Below are 18,419 nucleotides of genomic sequence, written 5' to 3' on the forward strand. Positions count from 1 at the left end.
AAATTCATGTTAACAAAGAAGATTACACGAAAAACTCCTGAGTGGTAGCACTTAATCTTTAGGAAAATTTAGCTGATAATACCTCTATAAAATGTGTGTATGTGTAATTTCAACTGAAATCTCCAGTTAAAAAAACAGCATCTTATGGGTCTTGTTTGTAGAAATGAATAAGCATAACTACTTCCTACCAACTACTGCTGTCTAGCAACTGTTTCCTTATTTAGCATCTAATATGTGTGGAAATGCAGTAACACAAACCAAGCACAGTGCTGTCTGAAGAATGTTTTGAAGGGCTGCCGGGATGGCTCGGTGGGCAGGCTCTTGATGCTAACCTTGAGGACCCAAGCTCAATACCCAGGACTCACAGGGCAGAAGGACAGAACCGACCTGAAATTTGTCATCTGACTTCACACAGGCCCCCACCCCCAGCCAACAAATCAACATAATTTAAAAATTTACCAAAAGTAATGTATTATTTCCACAACACTGGGTTTATAGATATAAGGACCATTCTCCTGGCAGACTCAAAGATAATTAATTTCTAAACTGCATGCTTACATAGCCAGGACCTCACTATGTTTAAATAAGTTGTTACCTGTGGATGATTTCTCCAAACTTCAAACATAACTCTCAGCACATGTAACTTCCCCTCATTACTTTCTGCAAGAGTTTTGAAGACTTCATGAAACCTTTAGACAAAGGTGAAAAACACCACATATATTACATATAAACCATTTTGGTGTTCTCAAAGCCCCATTACTTAATTTAAAATACAACATGCAAACACAAGATAACCAGAGTAATCATTAAATACATAAAAGCATTAGAATTCAGCCTGCAGAGAAGCTGCTACCAACTTATGCTCTCTTTTTGTTCTGGGTTCTTATCAGATTTGCTATCTCTTTAGAGACCAACCTTTGGGCTGGCTTTCATTTCTGCTTTCTTGCTTTGGAAAGCGGTCTAGACAGGCCAGACCCCTCCGCGTAAAGACTTCCCGAGGCCCTGCGTCTGTACTAGTTCACCCGCCACATGCACATCTACACTGCACATACGTAACCACGGGAGCATTTTGGCCACCACAAACTGAATCTCATGCTATCAAATTCTGTATAAGATCTTCATATTTAACAACCTTAGGTAGAAGTGACTACAGCACTGGTGTTAATTGCACATACTTACTTAGCAAGGGCACTGAAGGAGTGACTGAAGGATTTGGCCGCTAGGTGCAGCAGAGTCTGCACAAAGACCTCTATTTTCAATGGGTTAAAACTGAAGCCTTCATCTGAAAACATTTATAGCAGGATAAACAATGTTAAGTGCAGTAATTCTGTGATGCCATGCCCCGGGATGATAAGCAGACAGTGTGCTCATTAGACACGTCAATAATAATCTTTCAGTAAAAGTAAGCTAAGCAAAGTCTACTCAATATCTAAGCTAGGCCAACCAAAGCTACATAGTGAGACCTCATCTCAATCCTCCATCAAGAAAGCATCCCCTTAATCCTGTCTTTTCTGGAACAATTTTCCCAATTCTTCTATATTTTTTCCCCCTGAGACAGGGTTTCTCTGTGGCTCTGGAGCCTGTCCTGAAACTAGCTCTTGTAGACCAGGCTGGCCTCGAACTCAGAGATTCTCCTGCCTCTGCCTCCCGAGTGCTGGGATTAAAGGCGTGCGCCACCAACACCTGGCTCTTCCATAAAATTTAATGTTTTTTTTAAAATCTATGACTATGTACTGCTGGCTGGCCAGGGACTTGACACACAGACCAAACCTCAGATTGCTCAGATTGGCAGGCTTGCACCCACCATGCCTGGCTGGTGACCATTCCCTTAAAAAGCACCACACATACCTCCTCCTTCATATTCTGTTTAAAGGTGGCAAAACCAGTAAACCCTTTAGACCTCCGTCTTAAGACATCAGCCAAAGCCTAAACTTAGTATTATCATGGCTGACTGACGCCTCCTAGGTACAGTGTCCAACCAGACGGTCGTCTCTGTGCAACATACTGGTTTACTTTAACTATGGGACAGAGTGTCTTAGCAGGTGCTAGAGAATTGCTGCAGTACTCCTTTCCTTATCCAGGCACACGCCAGGTAAACTTGTGCCATTCTGTCAATTTCCCCATTCATACCAGGAAGATACAAAGCTCAGACGCTGGCTGAAACTGTGTGTATATACTAAGTAAAAATTAGGCATTAGTCTCATAATAGCTTATAATTGAAAGAAAACATCAATTATACCAAAAATATTAACACCCTAAGCTTTGCCATTCAGGAATCCCTCTATATACTAAAAGCAGAAATATTAAAAACAAACAAACAAACAAACCTAGAATAAACAATATGTAATTTACTTTGTATGTAGGAAATGATTTGTGTTCTTCTGTTTTGAGACAAGGCCTCATTATGTAGTTCTGGCTGGTCTGAAATCCACTATGCAATCTATGCTGGCCTCTAACTCAGAGACCCACCCGCCTCTGCCTCCCAAGTGCTGGGATAAAAGGTCTGCACCACCCCACACACAGGATGGATCACATTTTTAAAAAATTTATTTATTATATATACAGTGTTCTGCTTGCATTTTTGCCTTCAAGCCAGAAGAGGGCACCAGATCTCACTACAGATGGTTGTGAGCCATCATGTGGTTGCTGGGAATTGAACTCAGGACCTCTGGGAGAGCAGCCAGTGCTCTTAACCACTGAGCTACTACTCCAGCCCGGTTTACATTCTTAATATAAGCTGCCTCACAGAAATTTTAGGGCCTCCTAAGTAAGGGGGTGAAACTGAAAGACCCTTACCCAGGGCCCCCTAGGAAAAGAAAAACAAGGCCAGGCCATTGCCTAATGAAAAAACCCAGACCAGGTGCCTCACCCAGCTGGCAGGATGTCAAACAGGATCTATGATCACCATAGCAGTCATGGGACCCGGATAATAATTGCTGAAGCGTGCCAGGGTCTTTCATGAGGTAATACCAGAAAACTTAGTCCATAGGAACTACCCCGGCCCCCAAGATGAGCCAATGAAATGCCTGTTGCTATGTTGATACTTATGTAACCATTAAAACTACCCGGTATGCTCTGCACCGAGTTGCAGTAGCATCCGCAGGCGCCTGTGTACTCAATAAATGACCTCTTGCATTTGCATCCAGTGGTCTGGCCCCGGTTCTTGGGCAGAGGGTTCAGTGCCTGGCGCTTTGGCTTTGGTGCCGAGGTCTTTCAAAACAGCTGTGTGAGTACCCAACAGGATTCTATGTAGCTCCTGTTTCATCAGAGCTGTTCATGTTTTAAGGAGGCCTATGCAATTCTCTTACCATTATCGTCATCCTGGTTAGGATTGGGTACGTCCTTCAGAATGCTGAAGATTTCATCATTAGTTGCCTTACTCTTAAAAGCAACAGATAAACAGAGTGCCACGGAATGTCCAGGAAGAGAATCTAAACACAGAACGAGGGGAAGGTAAATCAAGCTGACAGACTACTCTGTGAGCAGCTAATAAACACTTTCAGTTATTCCCTTTACAATAGAACACCCTTCAGCTAAGATCAGCATTTAAACCATGTATAATACTATACATGAAAGCTTCACCTAATTCAATACTCATGAGTACACTAGTCCTTGGGTTTCTAAGATATTTGTAAACCCAGTATCTTCTTGGGAATTTTTGCCAACAACCTTTTCTTCTGGAGCAAATGGGTTCAAGCAAGATAAGAAGCTCTGAGCTTACTGGGTAGGGTTTTGTGAATGTGTTTATGGTATCGAAGTAATGTTAGTGTAATGCCATCATCAAGACAACAGGAAATCTACTTTCAGTGTCATTCAGACAATGGTAACAGAAAGGGCAACTGATATAGGATCATAAGAGAACACTAAGACCTGTAACAACTGATGTCTGTTATAACAGGCCACACAAAGACAGCTAACACCTGCTGTGAGCCTGTCCCTGAAAGCGGGAATCCTATGAAAAACAAACACCACCACACACATACACAAAAAAATAAGAACCGTTTGTTACCAAGGAATCTACTTCAGAAGTAGACAGTATTTCTATGAAGCAGGCTTGCTAAAGGTTACGGTTATTACAAAGAACAAACTGGGAAGAAACAGGAGCTAGAGACGAAAGGCTCCCTGCACTGAGCTAACGTAAAGCAAGGGAGAGCAGGGTTTTCAGACAGAGACTTCCTGCAGCACAAAGCGCGAGGCGCCTGATGAATGACAGCATTCAGTGCAGTCACAACAGCACAGCTGGACAGCCTGACATCTACCTCTGTGCCACGGCCACCGCTGCACACACCGCCTTCATGGAGTACATACACTGTGCAAGGCGCAAAGACCACAGCAAGCCAGAACCCATGGGGCCAAATGGTTCACAAATTTACTTCTAGAAGCAGAATGCTATGCACCCCCACCTGTGTTCCCAGCATCAGATGTGTGCCAGTTAGCCTTATGTTAACTCGACACAAGCTATTTATCTGAAAGGAGGGAACCTCAATTGAGAAATGCCTCTGTAAGATCCACTGTAGCAAGCAAGTTATGAGCACTCCCCCATGGCCTCTGTACCAACTCCTACTTCCAGGTTTCTGGCCTGTTGGAGTTCTTGTCCTGACTTCCTTCAATGATGAGCAGTGATGTGGAAATAGAAGCCAAATAAACCCTTTCCTCCTCAACTTGCTTTTGGTCATGGTTTTCCATCATAGCAATATAAACCCTAAGTCAAGATGATAACCAATTCAAGAAGTCTCATAACAAATACATTTTCAGTTTCAGTACATTCCAGGTATAAATTCACCTTACAGTTCTTTGTAACATATTAAAAATGTCATATACAAAACATTGTAAAAAATATAAATAGAAAAAACACTTTAAGCTAATAATTACTAATTAGGTAACAGCAAAATTCTTATTCTAGTGGTTAAAGATGTGCTACTTTTCAAATATAGAAATACAATCCTAAGAAAAAGTCAATTTCCCTTCTACAAATAACTGGCTTCGGGGTATGCATGAACCAGTACTGTTCACAGAGATTTCAAGTTGTCCCAATTACTTACTGCTACTTTCATCTCCATACTTGTAAATGCAGGTTGGGTTTGCAGGACACAGAGCTGAGAAGGTGGGAGGAACGATGTCTAATATATGTTGATGGTAAGACAACCTATAACACAAACAAGAGCCTCAGAAAAGGTCTCACGGTTAGTCTTTGGAAATACTCAACTTGCCCAGAAAGCCAGGATCCAATATCCCAACTGAGTGGACAACCAAGAAGCAAATGGGGACAAGGTCCTTCAGGCTGAATAGCTCGCCCTACTTAAGACTGTACTGACTTTGCACTGAGGTGTGGGCTGGGCCCAGGAGGCTGGTGGGGAAAGATGTGGCGTGGCGGAGGGTTGGGTGGAGGAGGTAAGGTTGGCATGGCGGGAGGCTGGTTGTGATCACCAAAGAAACGAATACACGCGAGTTCTTACCACCTGACAAAGATTTACGCATCACGTTACAGATGGAGGATGGCAAGAAACAATGTGAGTTAGATGTGAGAGAGGGATACACCATACATACAAAGAATTTACAGATATATTTAATTTGAGTCTTTCCAAATGCCTAAACCTACCTACCCCTTAAAAAAAATAAATATTAAGAGCTCAGATCCCAGTTCCCCCCAAACATATTCTATTTTTAGAAACTAAGGCTTTTAAAATACTAACTCCAGGAGAGCTAAGAAAACACAAATCAGAAAAAAACACAAAGCTTAGAAAATGCTCATGAATGTCAGGGGACATCGAAAAATATTTTTTTGGCTTAATTCACATAAAATCCAACAGTACAGCTGATTAAATGTAGCCCAAATCCTGATTAAAATGTGAGGTGGAAGATGGACAAACACCAGGACTTAAGAAAGAACACTATGGACCACAATGCAATGGAGAAAGAAACCCTGTCAGATAAGAAGCAGCCTCCTTCAGGGGAGACAGAGACCCAATTCAAGGAGAAAATACAAAGAACTCACCTCATGCATTTTTCTAAAACTTCTCTTACAAACTTTGGTTTTGGACTTTCAAGATCCTGAGTAAGACAGTCTGACCTAAAGAAGAAAGTGATTTTATTAAGTTCAGATACATAACCTTCTGTATATATAATCTTCATTTCCTGGCTTATACTAGGGTCTTTCTATCTATTATTTCATCCATATACAGTAACTAAATATCAATGAAATAAACACTAGAGACAACAGGCCATTTTGCTTGGTTTTGGTTTTTCAAGACAGGGTTTCCAGATGTCCTCAAACTCAGATCTACCTGAGATTAAAGGTGTATGCCACCACTGTTCAGCACAACAGACTATTTTAAAGTGAGTTTTAAATATGAAGGTTCTTTTGTGTATGTGCATATTCATGTGCTGTGCACGTGCATGGGGGCCAAGGATAGCCTTGGGTGCTGTTCCCCCGAGCACCCACTTTGAGTTTTGATTCAGGGTTTATATCTCACTAGGCCGGCCGGCCAGTGAGCTTCAAAGATCTGCCGATCTCCATGTCCCCAGTGCAGGGATTAGAAGCCCATCCTTCATGTCTGGCTTTTCTTTAAAAAAGAACAAAACAAAACAACAAAAAAAAACAGGATCTCACGGTGGCGCTGGCTGGTCTAGAACTTACTATGTACACCAGGCTGGCCTTGAACTCACAGAGAGTGACCTGCATCTGCCTCCTGAGTGCTGGGATTGAGCGCTGAGTAACACCACGCAGGGCTCAATGGTGGGCTTTTATCATAGGATCTGGAGATCAAACTCCGATCTTCATGTTTGAGTGGCAAGTACTTTTACAGACTGAGCAATCTCCAATAAAATTTTTCTGAATAAGGAAGGATAAAACATTACACTTACCAGTCTTCCCAGCTCCAACGGAACTGGAAGTTACTTAGATGATGAGAAAACCAATTAATAAACCTACATTGGGGAGAAGGGTAAGAGAGGAGAAAGTTAAGAAGGCAATTTAGACCAGCAATTATATAATCCTTTATACAGCTAAACTCTGTCTTGTGTGCACACGCCACTTACTACCTGTAGCTTTTTGACTGTTTTCTTAGCATAGTCTCTAACTAGATGTCTTATAGTCCCCCAGCTCTCTCAGTTCTCACAATAATGCTTTCCTTTAGTCTTGTTAGGTAAGAGACATGATTTAAGCTCATATTTTGTGAAAAATTTTTTATGTGACTCACAACTATTAAGGAATATTCTATTTTTCTCCTGTAGCCATTGATAAAATGGAAGCAGTTAAAAAATTGTAGTTAAGTGTTTTTAAATAATTTACATGTGGCAGAACCAAAGTAAGCCTGAACGTGTTGGGAGAGTCTTCTCTCCAGCTCTTAGTTTCCTATACTATGTACAGCCTTTGAAAACTTAACTTCTTCATTCGTGTTTATGATGTATGTGCATGCATTTGCAGTGACAGAGGCCAGAGGGTGTTGGATCCTTTGCAGGTGGAGCTACACATGGTTGTAAAGCCGTCGATGTGTGCTCACTGAGAACCAAACTCAAGTCGTCAGGAAGAGCAGCAAACACCTTAATTGCTGAGCAACCCCTCCAGGCCCACTGCGACCTTTTCAGGACAACCTGTATGTACAAAGTCCCACTTAAAAATACACTTGGCTTTCTAGACAGGAAATGTCTTACTCGAAGTGTTTTCAGAACTGATACTCTATTAGAGCGGAGACACTGGAAGATACTTTCTTAAAGCACTTCCCTCAAAAATCTCATTTCAATCAACTGAATTTATCAAGGTCATAGTGCCACCGGTAATTTTTAATACAGAATTTGAGTAAAAGATATGGAAATTAGATAACTATTCAATTCTTCCTCTGATCTGATTTGAGAAATGAACAGAAGAGAAAAACCAGTTGGTAAAGATAGTCACAAGGACTTTCCCATAAGCAAACGGTGAGAATGGAATGACCATCTGTAACAATCCAAGACAGGCTTCATTTACTTAGAACAAGTGGAGCCTTACAGAGGCAGGTTTGAAGATATGCCTACCCAAGAGAAGTAACCATGGCAGAAACAGACTAGAAGCCATGGTGTTCTAACATGCGAGCTATTACTCAAAAGGGTTTTAGAAAGCAGGAACAATTTGGAAATCCTTCCGCCAGCCTCTGATAAGTCCTGCAGGTGCTAACATAACCCTTAGTACAGAAGTAACCGATGGCTGTACCTGTCTACACATGTCGTACTCATCGAGTCCAGACGCATGTACAGCATCTCAGTGGCCTGTGCAAGCTGTGGGTTGAAGGTAAGGAAAACTACGTTCCACTCCCCTTTAAAATGCATTGTGACAGGAGAAACAAAAAACAAATCATCACCTCTAAATGTCTGTCACTAAGAACTTTATGTGTATGTCATCCTTTCACATAAATGATCTTGTTTTTCAAGTTTAAGCTGTCCATGATGTGGTGCAACAAATCTGACTGTATCCACCTCTGTGACATTAAGACAATATTTTTACCATCTCTACAATTTCCCCAAGCTCCTTTGTAACCCACTCCTTCCTAGGTCATTCTAGACCTCTCCCCAAGCATCTAACGGTCTCTGTTATTAGAGGATTTTTGCATTTTTCTAGAATTTTACAAAAATAGTATCATGTTCTATGAATCTGTTATCTTTCCTTCAGCACACATTTTTTTTCAACTCATGCTGTTCACTGCATTAAAAACAAGTCCTTGCTGTTGCTGAATTGGATATTACCATTGCAAGGAAACAAAATTTGCATATTCACCCATTGTTGTTGGACATTCAGATTATTTCTGGTTTGGAAATATTAGAAATAAAACTCTATACATGCCCAGTTCTCTCTAAAAACTCATACTTTAAGAACAAAATTCACCATTACCATACCACAAAACAAATACAAAAATAAAACTTTTTCTAAAAACTGTAGTGACCACCAGCAACAAGCCACCTTTAAAGAAAATTCCCCATTAAATAATTGTAGATGGACATTGAAGACTTAAGAAGAAATGGACACCAGAGAATGATAGATATTATCTAAATAGATATGATGCATAATTTTTTCTTTCAAATGCCAAAAAAAAAAATAGAACATACTTGAAATTGAAGTGTTTTCTGATCTAAGGAGGGTCAGAAACTGAGGAACTGGTAGGAGAAAGGTATGTGTGTGTATACAAACACAGGGAGGGGTGTAAAACAGCACAGAACAAAATGTAGTAACAACCCAAACTCCTCACAATCTACGAGACAGCCAGCAAGGAAAAGTCAAATGGGCATGACAGACAGTGAGTAGTCCATGGCAGTGTCAGCTGGAGTCCGTACAGTGGGCCACAAGACACATGAGACACGAGTTTGCAGAAAGCTGTAGGGAAGATCATAACTGAAGAAAGCCTCACAGATCTACGTGGAAGAGGAGGAGGTGGAGAGACTCTAAGGACAGAGGTGGTGGGCGACTCCAAGAATACGGCATCTTCCAGACAACAGTGCAGATTCCCACGAACTCACAGAGGCTGTGACAGCGAATACAAGATGTGCACAGGTTGAGATCAGACAAAATCCCAGCACTGAGAAGGGGATGTGGATACAAAGGTGACTCTCTCCAAGAAACTACTTGTAACTGATAGCTGCTGGGAGAGGGGAGAGCACTTTTCTCCAGTGGAGTGTCACTGGGGATTACCAACCACACTCCAGGGCAAGCCCCATGTGCAGGAGTAGCTGGCTAACAAAACAAACTCCGTGAGTGAGTTAGTGAGAATGAGTGTGTGTATGTGTGAGGGTGAGCTTCCTCCTCTCCCCCTGCCAAGTTTGTTTGGATTTTCATTTTTTTTTTCTGTTTTTCTTTTAAGAGAGATATTAAGTTGATTTGCTAGGATCTGAGGAGAGTTGGGGAAGGGGACAGAAGATAGTCAAAATAAACTGTATGAAAAGTTATCTAGCCTGGCAGTTGTGCACACCTTTAATCCCAGTACTTGGGAGGCAGAGGCAGGTGGATCTCTGTGAGTTCAAGGCCAGTATGGTCTAGTGAGTTGTAGGACAGTCAGGGCTATTCCACAGAGAAACCCTGTCTCAAAAAACCAAAACAAAACACAACACACACACACACATCTAAAAAAGAACAAAAATAAAAAACAAGGCCTTTTAAGATAAAAGCCACATACATATAAGTTAAAACCACTCAAGAGTGGTTAAAAAAAAAAGCTTACTTCACAAAGGGCATAACAAATTTGAGCATACTTATACAAAATATGGGCAAAGCAAAACTAATGGAGTATAATGGGAGACTAATATCACTCCCAGTAACTCATAGAAGCAACACACACACATAGAACTATTTATTCAAATAATACAATGAATAGAACTTATCTAATGGGCTTATAGAAGGCCTGAAGTCCTGAAAAGGCAGAATATACATTTTCTTCAACCAACCAACCAACCAACCAACCAACCAACCAACCAACCAACCAACCAAATAAATAAGTCAAACCAAACCTATTATTTTGAAAGGCAAGCAGCTAGACACTGATGGTGCAAACCTTAATCACAGCACTTGGTAGGCAGAGGCAGGTGGATCTCTGTGAATTCAAGACCAGTCTGGTCTACAAATCAAGTTCTAGGATATGTAGGGCTGTTATACATAGAAACCCTGTCTTGAAAAACTAAAACCAAAACCAATACCAAAAGCCCGCACAAACAATAATAACAAAAAAGCAAAGGAATAGCTGGGTATGGCCTCACACCTGTTAATCCCAGCAGTTTGGAGGCTGAGGCAGGTGGATCAACCTGAGTTTGAGGCCAGCCTGAGCTACTTAGAAAACAAGCAAAAGGCAAGGGAACATAATGCCAGCGTTGTTAGTGTGGCATGAAGTTGGTAAGATCCTCCTGGGGAGAACAAGAGTGTGTAAGCCATAGCACCACATTTGTTTTAAGTAGAGGGAGATGCTGTATGTTAACTTCACAAACATGCATTTTGTCCCAAGTCTTATTTACTTGAAAACAAAGTAAATTAAATCATTATCCCTAAAAACCATAGGAACATAAAGGTAAAACTGAGAAAAGATAGCTTCATAATGCAATCTTCTCAAAAGCGCAGCCAAGGGTGTACATTTAATCGCACGGAAGGATACAACTTGGGGCAGAGAGCCTGGTTGAAGCTTGCACAGCTCGATGAGCAGTGTGGTGTACATTACGTCAATGTGAGGGGGCGCTGGGAGCTGAAACAGCTCTGCAAAGATCACCTGTGAAACAACTCGGAGTCAGAAACATCAGAAAGACCCACACAGTACAGCCTAACCCTAAACTCCATGGCACCTACAACGGAAAAAGAATTGCCTTTTATTCTTAAAAACTATGCTTTCTGAGATCTCCAATTTAGCAACACAATGACCACCCCCTTTTTCTACATCAAGAGCCCACTAGATGTAAGCTGCTGTGATGCACAGTGCTAAGACAATGAGCAATAATCCATCCGTGAAGTCTCAGCGTGGACTGAGGGAGGCACTTTATCAAGGGGTCAACCGTTCCTGTGGCTATTGAGAACTCTTGGTGGACCAGGGATCAAGACAGTCAAGTGTTCTACACTGCCAATCAGATTTAAAAATATGACTTAGAGCCACGTGTGATGGATGGCACATGCCTAGAGTCCCAGCAACTCAGGAGGATAAGGCAGACGGGTCACAGTCCCAGGTGAGGTTGGGTGATATGATGATGCCCAGTTTTTTTTTGTTTTGTTTTTGTTTTTTCAATACAGGGTTTCTCTGTGTAGCCCTGGCTGTCCTGGAACTCACTTTATAGATTAGGGTGGCTTTAAACTCAGAGAACCACCTGCCTCTGCCTCCCAAGTGCTGGGATTAAAGGCATGCGCCACTTAAGAGAGGGAGGGAGGACAGAGGGGAAGCTGAGGCCAGCAAGATGACTCAACAGGTAAAGGCTCTGCATTCCAACCTTCCTTTTGACTAACAAGGTCAATCGAGAACACAAACTGTGGCAATTCCTCGCTTCTCTACTCACTCTCAGAGCCTGGTAAGCAGCAAGGGGAGCAGAGGCAGACAAAGCCAGGAGACCCTTCCAGTCCCCAGACAGACTGGGAGAGCAGAGCCAGCACGGCAGGGAACGCATACCTCAACTATGTGGTAGTTCAGGGGGATCTTGTTCTTCCCGGGATAGCTCACCAGCTGCGCAGCACTGTAAAAGGTGTGACTACAGTTAGCAAGTGTACAGACACACACCCTGCCAGCTTCAAATGCGGGGAGCTAGCTGAAAAAGAACTCTGCTGTGATGTTCTAATGTTCAGTTATTTACTAACATGGTATGAACTCTTTTGTCTTACACACAAAAAGGAAAGTAATACTAGCACCTGCAGATCTGCTAACTTAACACATTCTTACAGGTGGTTCACTCTTCAATACAATGTTTCCCCTCAAAATCTAAGCCAGAAGTTTCCAGTTTTATATTAACACCCAGGTTTCTGAATGTTAGAAAACAGGAAAAAAAAAAAAAAACAGAAACAAAACATTAGTAAGCTTTAATTTTCATACATCCAAACTAAAATCAGCCTAGTTTCAGTTTTAGCATATTTAGAATGTATGTACCTGTGTGTGCATGAACAGGTATGTGGAAGTCAGAGGTCAAGAGGTCAGTGTTAAGTGCCTTCAACTGCTTCTCTATCTTACTTCTAATACAAGGTCTCTCACTAAACCTGAGGTTCAGGGACTGAAGAAGGCTCAGTAGTTAAGAGCACTGGCTGCTCTTACAGAGGACCTGGGCTCCATTCCCAGCAACCACACGGCACCTCACAGTTGTCTGGAACCGGCTTTCCAAGTGATTCAAAGCCCTCTTCTAGCCTTTGAGGACACCAGACATACATGCAGGAAAAATACCCATTCACAAAACATGGGGTTCCCGGATCGGCTATGACTGACTGGACAGCAATCCCTAGTGATACCCCTGCTCCAGCATCTCCAGAACTGAGATACAGGTGAGTGCCAACTGTTTACATGGGTGCTGGGCCCTGAACACTGCTCCTCATGCTTGCTAGGCTATCTCTCCAGTCTTATACATGCCCAACATATATTTTGTTCTTATAAAACCATCAAAATGGTTTCCTACCCCTTTTAAAGTACCATAGAGAGACTCTCACCAAGTTTTCCTTTCCTTCCAGTAGGATTTTATGATGCAATGGAGATTTTCCTCTATGACAAACCTCTCCACTGAATGACTCCCTGGCATAACAGGACCCTGGAAGGGAAGACCAAATAAACTTACACACAGAACCACAAAACAGATTTCTTTCATTTATTCAATAAATATTTGCATCTAGGACTGAACTGCGTTAAGTACCTACCACAGAATCAAGAGTATATGGTGCTCCTGAGATATCAAATACCCACTAGGCCTATTTTATAAATCAATTAAAAAAAAAACACACCTCATCTCTTTCCCTCTAAAAACTCTATCATCAATCCATACATCCATCCACCCATCCATCATGTGTGGGTGTGTGTGCGCCTTGGTACATCTGTGGAGATCAGAGAACAATTTGTGGGGAGCTGTCTGTCTCTTTGTACCATGCCGGTCATCATAATTATGATGAAACTCTTGTGTCAGATTTCATGGCCTGTGCTTTTATCTACTCAAGTATTCTAAATTTAATAAACACCATTAAAGAAACTATCAAAATACGAAAGACTGAAACGTTCTCTCTCTCTCTCTCTCTCTCTCTCTCTCTCTCTCTCTCTCTCTCTCTCTCTCTCTCTCTCTCATTCTTACTTCATCTTTAGAAGATCTAAGAACCCAGCTTCTGGTAAGATCTAGGCGATTCCTACAGGACCCAGGGCCCCACACATGCCAGCTATAAACTCCAGATGAGACACAAACAACAGAGGCCACAGAGCCCTGAACTGAAGTGCTGCAACAGCACACATGGATGGTCTAACTGGGGAGGAAAAGAAAGGAACCAAATTTGCTACTTAAAGGCCAAAGGCAGCCTCAAGTCAGATACTCAGAAGGTGTGAGGACACTCATCACTGTGGGGACTCTCCAGAAAAAAAAATTAATGTAACCCGTTTCTGCCATAAACTGAAACATTTTCATTTTGAGGTAACTATTTTGGGGTATTTTTACTCTCTGACAAGGAAGGACAGGCACAGTGTGCACCAACAGCAGGAAATATAATTAACACAGGAGAAATACATTCTGAGGTCAAATTCTTATTTCTTTTGCTACAACTAATAATAACTAATCACAAAGACTAAATGTCAAAAATAGAAACTAGATTTGTAATTTTGAATCAAAGTGCTTTCTTATATTAATTCATATTATATTATTTAATTGATACAGCAAAGCAGGCGATCAGGTGCTCCCACCCTTCTGGGAAAGCTGGGCTAAAGCCATTTGTGTCAAACTGATGCTTGACCAAGTCTTTCCCTGGCTGATCCAGGGAAAAGAGGTTGAAACTCAGACTAAAGGGCAGTTGTACTGCGTGGAAAGGGGACTTTGGGAGTCTCCGCTTTATTTCTGTTTGTATTCTTTAAAAGAATAAATAACAACAAAATCAAAACCAAGCCAAAGTTCTGTGCAGCAGCACTTTACCCGAAAGCAGCTGATCCTCTTTACACTTCACTGGTGCTAAACACAGACTTTAAATCCGCTCTTGAAATGCATGTGTTCTCTAAGTAATTCGGCACATGTAAATGGTTACCTAACACGGGCAACCAGAGAAGTAGAGGCAAGCCAAGCACCTTATAAGGCACAGAATGGTGCTCGTTCAAACATATACCCTGAAACATCCACTGTGCTGAGGCTTAAGGTTGTTACAAGAATGGAGTCAACAACAATTTTGGTTCCTTAGCTAGCTAAGCTTCTTCCAGAAACAATCCAGTAGTCATATGCTTGCTGCCTGCTTCAAGACAAACACTATATATTGAGATATAAAACAATTAGAGTGTGCTTTAAATGTTCATTTTTACTTCCAATATTCACAACACAATCATGTTCTCTTCTTAATGGGTTGCCAACAACTTGTCTTCATCATCAAAATCACTATAAAAAGCATTTTAAAAATAAGAATGTTAAGTTGGGAGGATGACAAAAATACTTTTTAATAAGTACAATGAGTAACTTAGAGCTGAGTTGTTTAAAAATATGAGCAATCTAGAAAAGGCAGCATTTTTCTTGAAAAAAAAATTAACAATAGCTAAACAGGACCGGAAGTAGCTTGGTCAGTAGAATGCTTGCTTAGCACGGGTGAAGCCTGGGTTCCACCCACAACAATATATACAACTGGGCATGGTGGCGAACGCTTGCAGCTTGCAATCACAACAGAAGCAGGGGCAAGAGCATCACAGGCTCAAGGCCATCTTCAGCGGCACAGCAAGAACCAGGCCTGCCTGGGTTAGATGGGACCCTTTCTCAGAAAGTACAAGAAAAAAAGCAGAAATGTTTAGCATAGTGGCTCACGAGTACTGTCTCAGAGTTCAAGAGGCCAAGGCGGGAGGGTTGTCACAATGAGGACAGAGTGGGCTACAGACACACACTAAACAAACAATAAAAATTAGCTAAACATGGTGCCTGGTAGATGGCTCAGCGGATACTCCAGTATTGTGCTTACTGTACAAGGATGAGGAACTGAATCAAATACCCCAGGATCCACACTAAAAGCTAAACAAGGTGACACAAGCCTCTATCCTCAGTGCTATGTCTGGGCAGGTTCAAGATAGGCGGATCCCATGGGGTCACTGGTCAGCCAATACAGCTACAATGGTGAGCTTCAGGTTCAATGAGAAACCTTGTCCACACACGCACACGCACGCACGCAGGCAGGCAGGCAGGCAGGCAGGCATGCACGCATGCTCTCTCTCTCAAAACTCTTTTTTTGCATAACAAGGTGTTACAGTTTGCTGAATCAAAGCATGTAATTGATTTTAATCAACCTTATGCTGAAAAATTCACTGAAAATTAAAAGGTTATTTCAGCGCTGGGCTGCGCAATGTGGTACAAGGCTGTAATCCTAGCAATTGGAAGGCTGAGGTAAGAGAACCTGTGAACTCACAGCCAACCTGGGTCCACAGAGAGAGACCCTGCTCAAAAGATCCCTGGAGAAACCAAGTATCTAGGGTACAAGTCAAAGGAGCTCTTGGGCACTCACATACCTCTGGGTCATCTGTGTAGTCAAACATCCTGAAGATGACCCTGGGCATGGGGTACACCGAGTCCTCTGTGTGAGGCGGCGGCGTGAAAGGAGGAAGGTTGTGCTGAAGTGCTTCGCAGAGGATGCTGTCAAAGGCAAGGTAGGGTCTCAGGATGTGCCTTTCCTGCCACCGGTCCTTCTTCAATTTCTGAATCTGGGCCCACAGGCAATCTAAATACTAAAAAAAATTAATATTTAATATAAACATTTTGGCTAGACAGTATAGAAAATGTCTATTCTCTAAAATACAGGACAAAGTAAACTAATTTGGTATTTCAGATAGTAGAAAAGAATGGCATTAAGTTTTTGTTTTTACTTAAAAACTTAAATTCCGTTAGTGTGCATGCGCTTGCCACTAGCACTGAGGTCAGAGGGAGCTTTGGAAAGGTGTCCCCTCCTCCCATTACGTGGCCCGGGGCTCTAACGCAGGCTGCCTCCCTACCCACTGAGCAGTCCATTCTCAGTTTTTACTTAGCAGCTTGCTTTCAGAAGCACATTTGGGGTGACTACCTCTGCTGTTTTTAAAATTGAGTATTTAGATATAAAACGTGTCAAGCATGTGGACACTGGGACTCTAAAAAGCAAGGGGCTGTTTCAATTACGTTCTAACATATTAAATACCTCCTCTATGCTTAGGAATCTGAGGAAATCAATTCCTCAGTGGAAATATTTAAAAACCTAGCTAAGATATACAAATGCAATACTTTGAGCATTTTTAAAAACTGCAGTTTTACTTATTTGTGTGGCACATGGGCCATAGGGCACTCTCACAGGTCAGAGGACAACTTATAGGATTCAGTTTCCTCCTTCTACCCGTGGGTCTTGGGAACTGAATTCGGGTTGTCAGGGTTGTTGATGCAGTCTGGGCATGTTACAGAGGTAAGATCTACTCAAGAGCTGTGTGAGTACCACAAAATGGAAAACAATTCACCTCTTCTTGTGGATGTGGTTTATCAGCAGTCCATACTTGTAACATGGGCACGTGAGTCTTCTGGCGTCTTCTAAAAGTAAAAACGAAAATCTACACTTACGCTTTAGAAACATAACAGACGCTTGTTGGTTTTCACAATTAATTAAAACGAAAAACATTTTCATTCATCAGATGAGCAAATAGCAACTTTTTTTTGAAAATAGTCTACTTGTCATCAAGATAATAGTGCATCTGTACCTCAAACACTGGTGACAGAGGGGTTAATTGGTACAAACTGGAAGACTATGTCTGTGGAAGACAATGTGACTATTTCTGTCAAAATTTTAGTTGTTCTGAATCTTCACCCAACACCATTCTTATGAATTCATATCCCCATAAACACACACACATTATATTCAGACACACAGCATTATACATGTACAGTATATATTCAGTAGTGTATATTGCATATACAAATAATATGCCCTGATACTTATTTAAGGTACAAGGAGACTGCACAAGCTAAATATCCACAGAGAACTAATTTATTACATTAATAAAGAAAAACATTTAAAAAAAAAACAGAACACAAAGGTACTATTAGTAAACCCAATCAGATGGAATCACATACTTTCATACAATAAATTCAAGTTAAAGAAAAACAGCACGTGAAGTAGTGTATAGGTTGGATTACTATTTGTATAAAATCAAATACAACACACACACACACACACACACGCACACACACGCACACACACACACACGCACACACACACGCACACACACGCGCACGCACACACACACGCACACGCACACACACACACGCACACACACACGCACACACACGCACACACACACACGCACACACACGCACACGCACGCACACGCACACACACACACGCGCACACACACACGCACACACACACACGCACACACACACGCACACACACACACACACACACACACGTAAAAAAGCCTTATCTTTAGTTGTTCTGCTTTATTTGTACCAAACAAAGAAATTATCAATGGTATCCAAAGAAGTATGATAAAACCAATCTGTGAAAGCTGAAGGGGCACACAACCATCATTACCATCATGTTGTGGAGTAACTAGGCATGTTACTAACAAGGCTCATTATTTGATTGCATCTAACAAGATAAGGCAAGTTTTTACGCTGGCATAGGAGAAGGGTATGGCTCAGGATTAATTTTTATGAAATAAAACTATGTACCATGCACTGCTCCTACTCAAAACACATTAGTAATCACCTGTTTGAACCTCTTCCACTCAATTTAGTAACCTGGGCAGAGGTATAATTTTAAGTGCTACAGGTGGTCTTTAAGG

The 18,419-nt window shown here is 41.7% G+C and overlaps 1 protein-coding gene across 2 annotated transcripts in view; it reads right to left on the reverse strand.

Moving 5' to 3' along the window:
- Window positions 1-18,419, reverse strand: part of Ncbp1 (nuclear cap binding protein subunit 1) — a 37,508-nt gene that overhangs the window by 4,411 nt on the left and 14,678 nt on the right. For both annotated transcript variants that reach the window (XM_040738820.1, XM_040738822.1), the window contains 12 exons: window positions 17,097-17,166; window positions 16,128-16,343; window positions 13,118-13,215; window positions 12,099-12,162; window positions 11,106-11,216; window positions 8,189-8,253; window positions 6,865-6,927; window positions 5,996-6,070; window positions 5,043-5,146; window positions 3,309-3,431; window positions 1,180-1,282; window positions 596-689 (listed from right to left, as the gene is read on the reverse strand). In XM_040738820.1, the coding sequence (XP_040594754.1) occupies window positions 596-689; window positions 1,180-1,282; window positions 3,309-3,431; window positions 5,043-5,146; window positions 5,996-6,070; window positions 6,865-6,927; window positions 8,189-8,253; window positions 11,106-11,216; window positions 12,099-12,162; window positions 13,118-13,215; window positions 16,128-16,343; window positions 17,097-17,166 (1,186 nt within the window). The remainder of the gene's footprint in view (window positions 1-595; window positions 690-1,179; window positions 1,283-3,308; window positions 3,432-5,042; window positions 5,147-5,995; window positions 6,071-6,864; window positions 6,928-8,188; window positions 8,254-11,105; window positions 11,217-12,098; window positions 12,163-13,117; window positions 13,216-16,127; window positions 16,344-17,096; window positions 17,167-18,419) is intronic.

This window comes from Mesocricetus auratus, unplaced genomic scaffold, assembly GCF_017639785.1.
Source record: "Mesocricetus auratus isolate SY011 unplaced genomic scaffold, BCM_Maur_2.0 Super-Scaffold_6730, whole genome shotgun sequence".
NCBI lineage: Eukaryota > Metazoa > Chordata > Mammalia > Rodentia > Cricetidae > Mesocricetus > Mesocricetus auratus.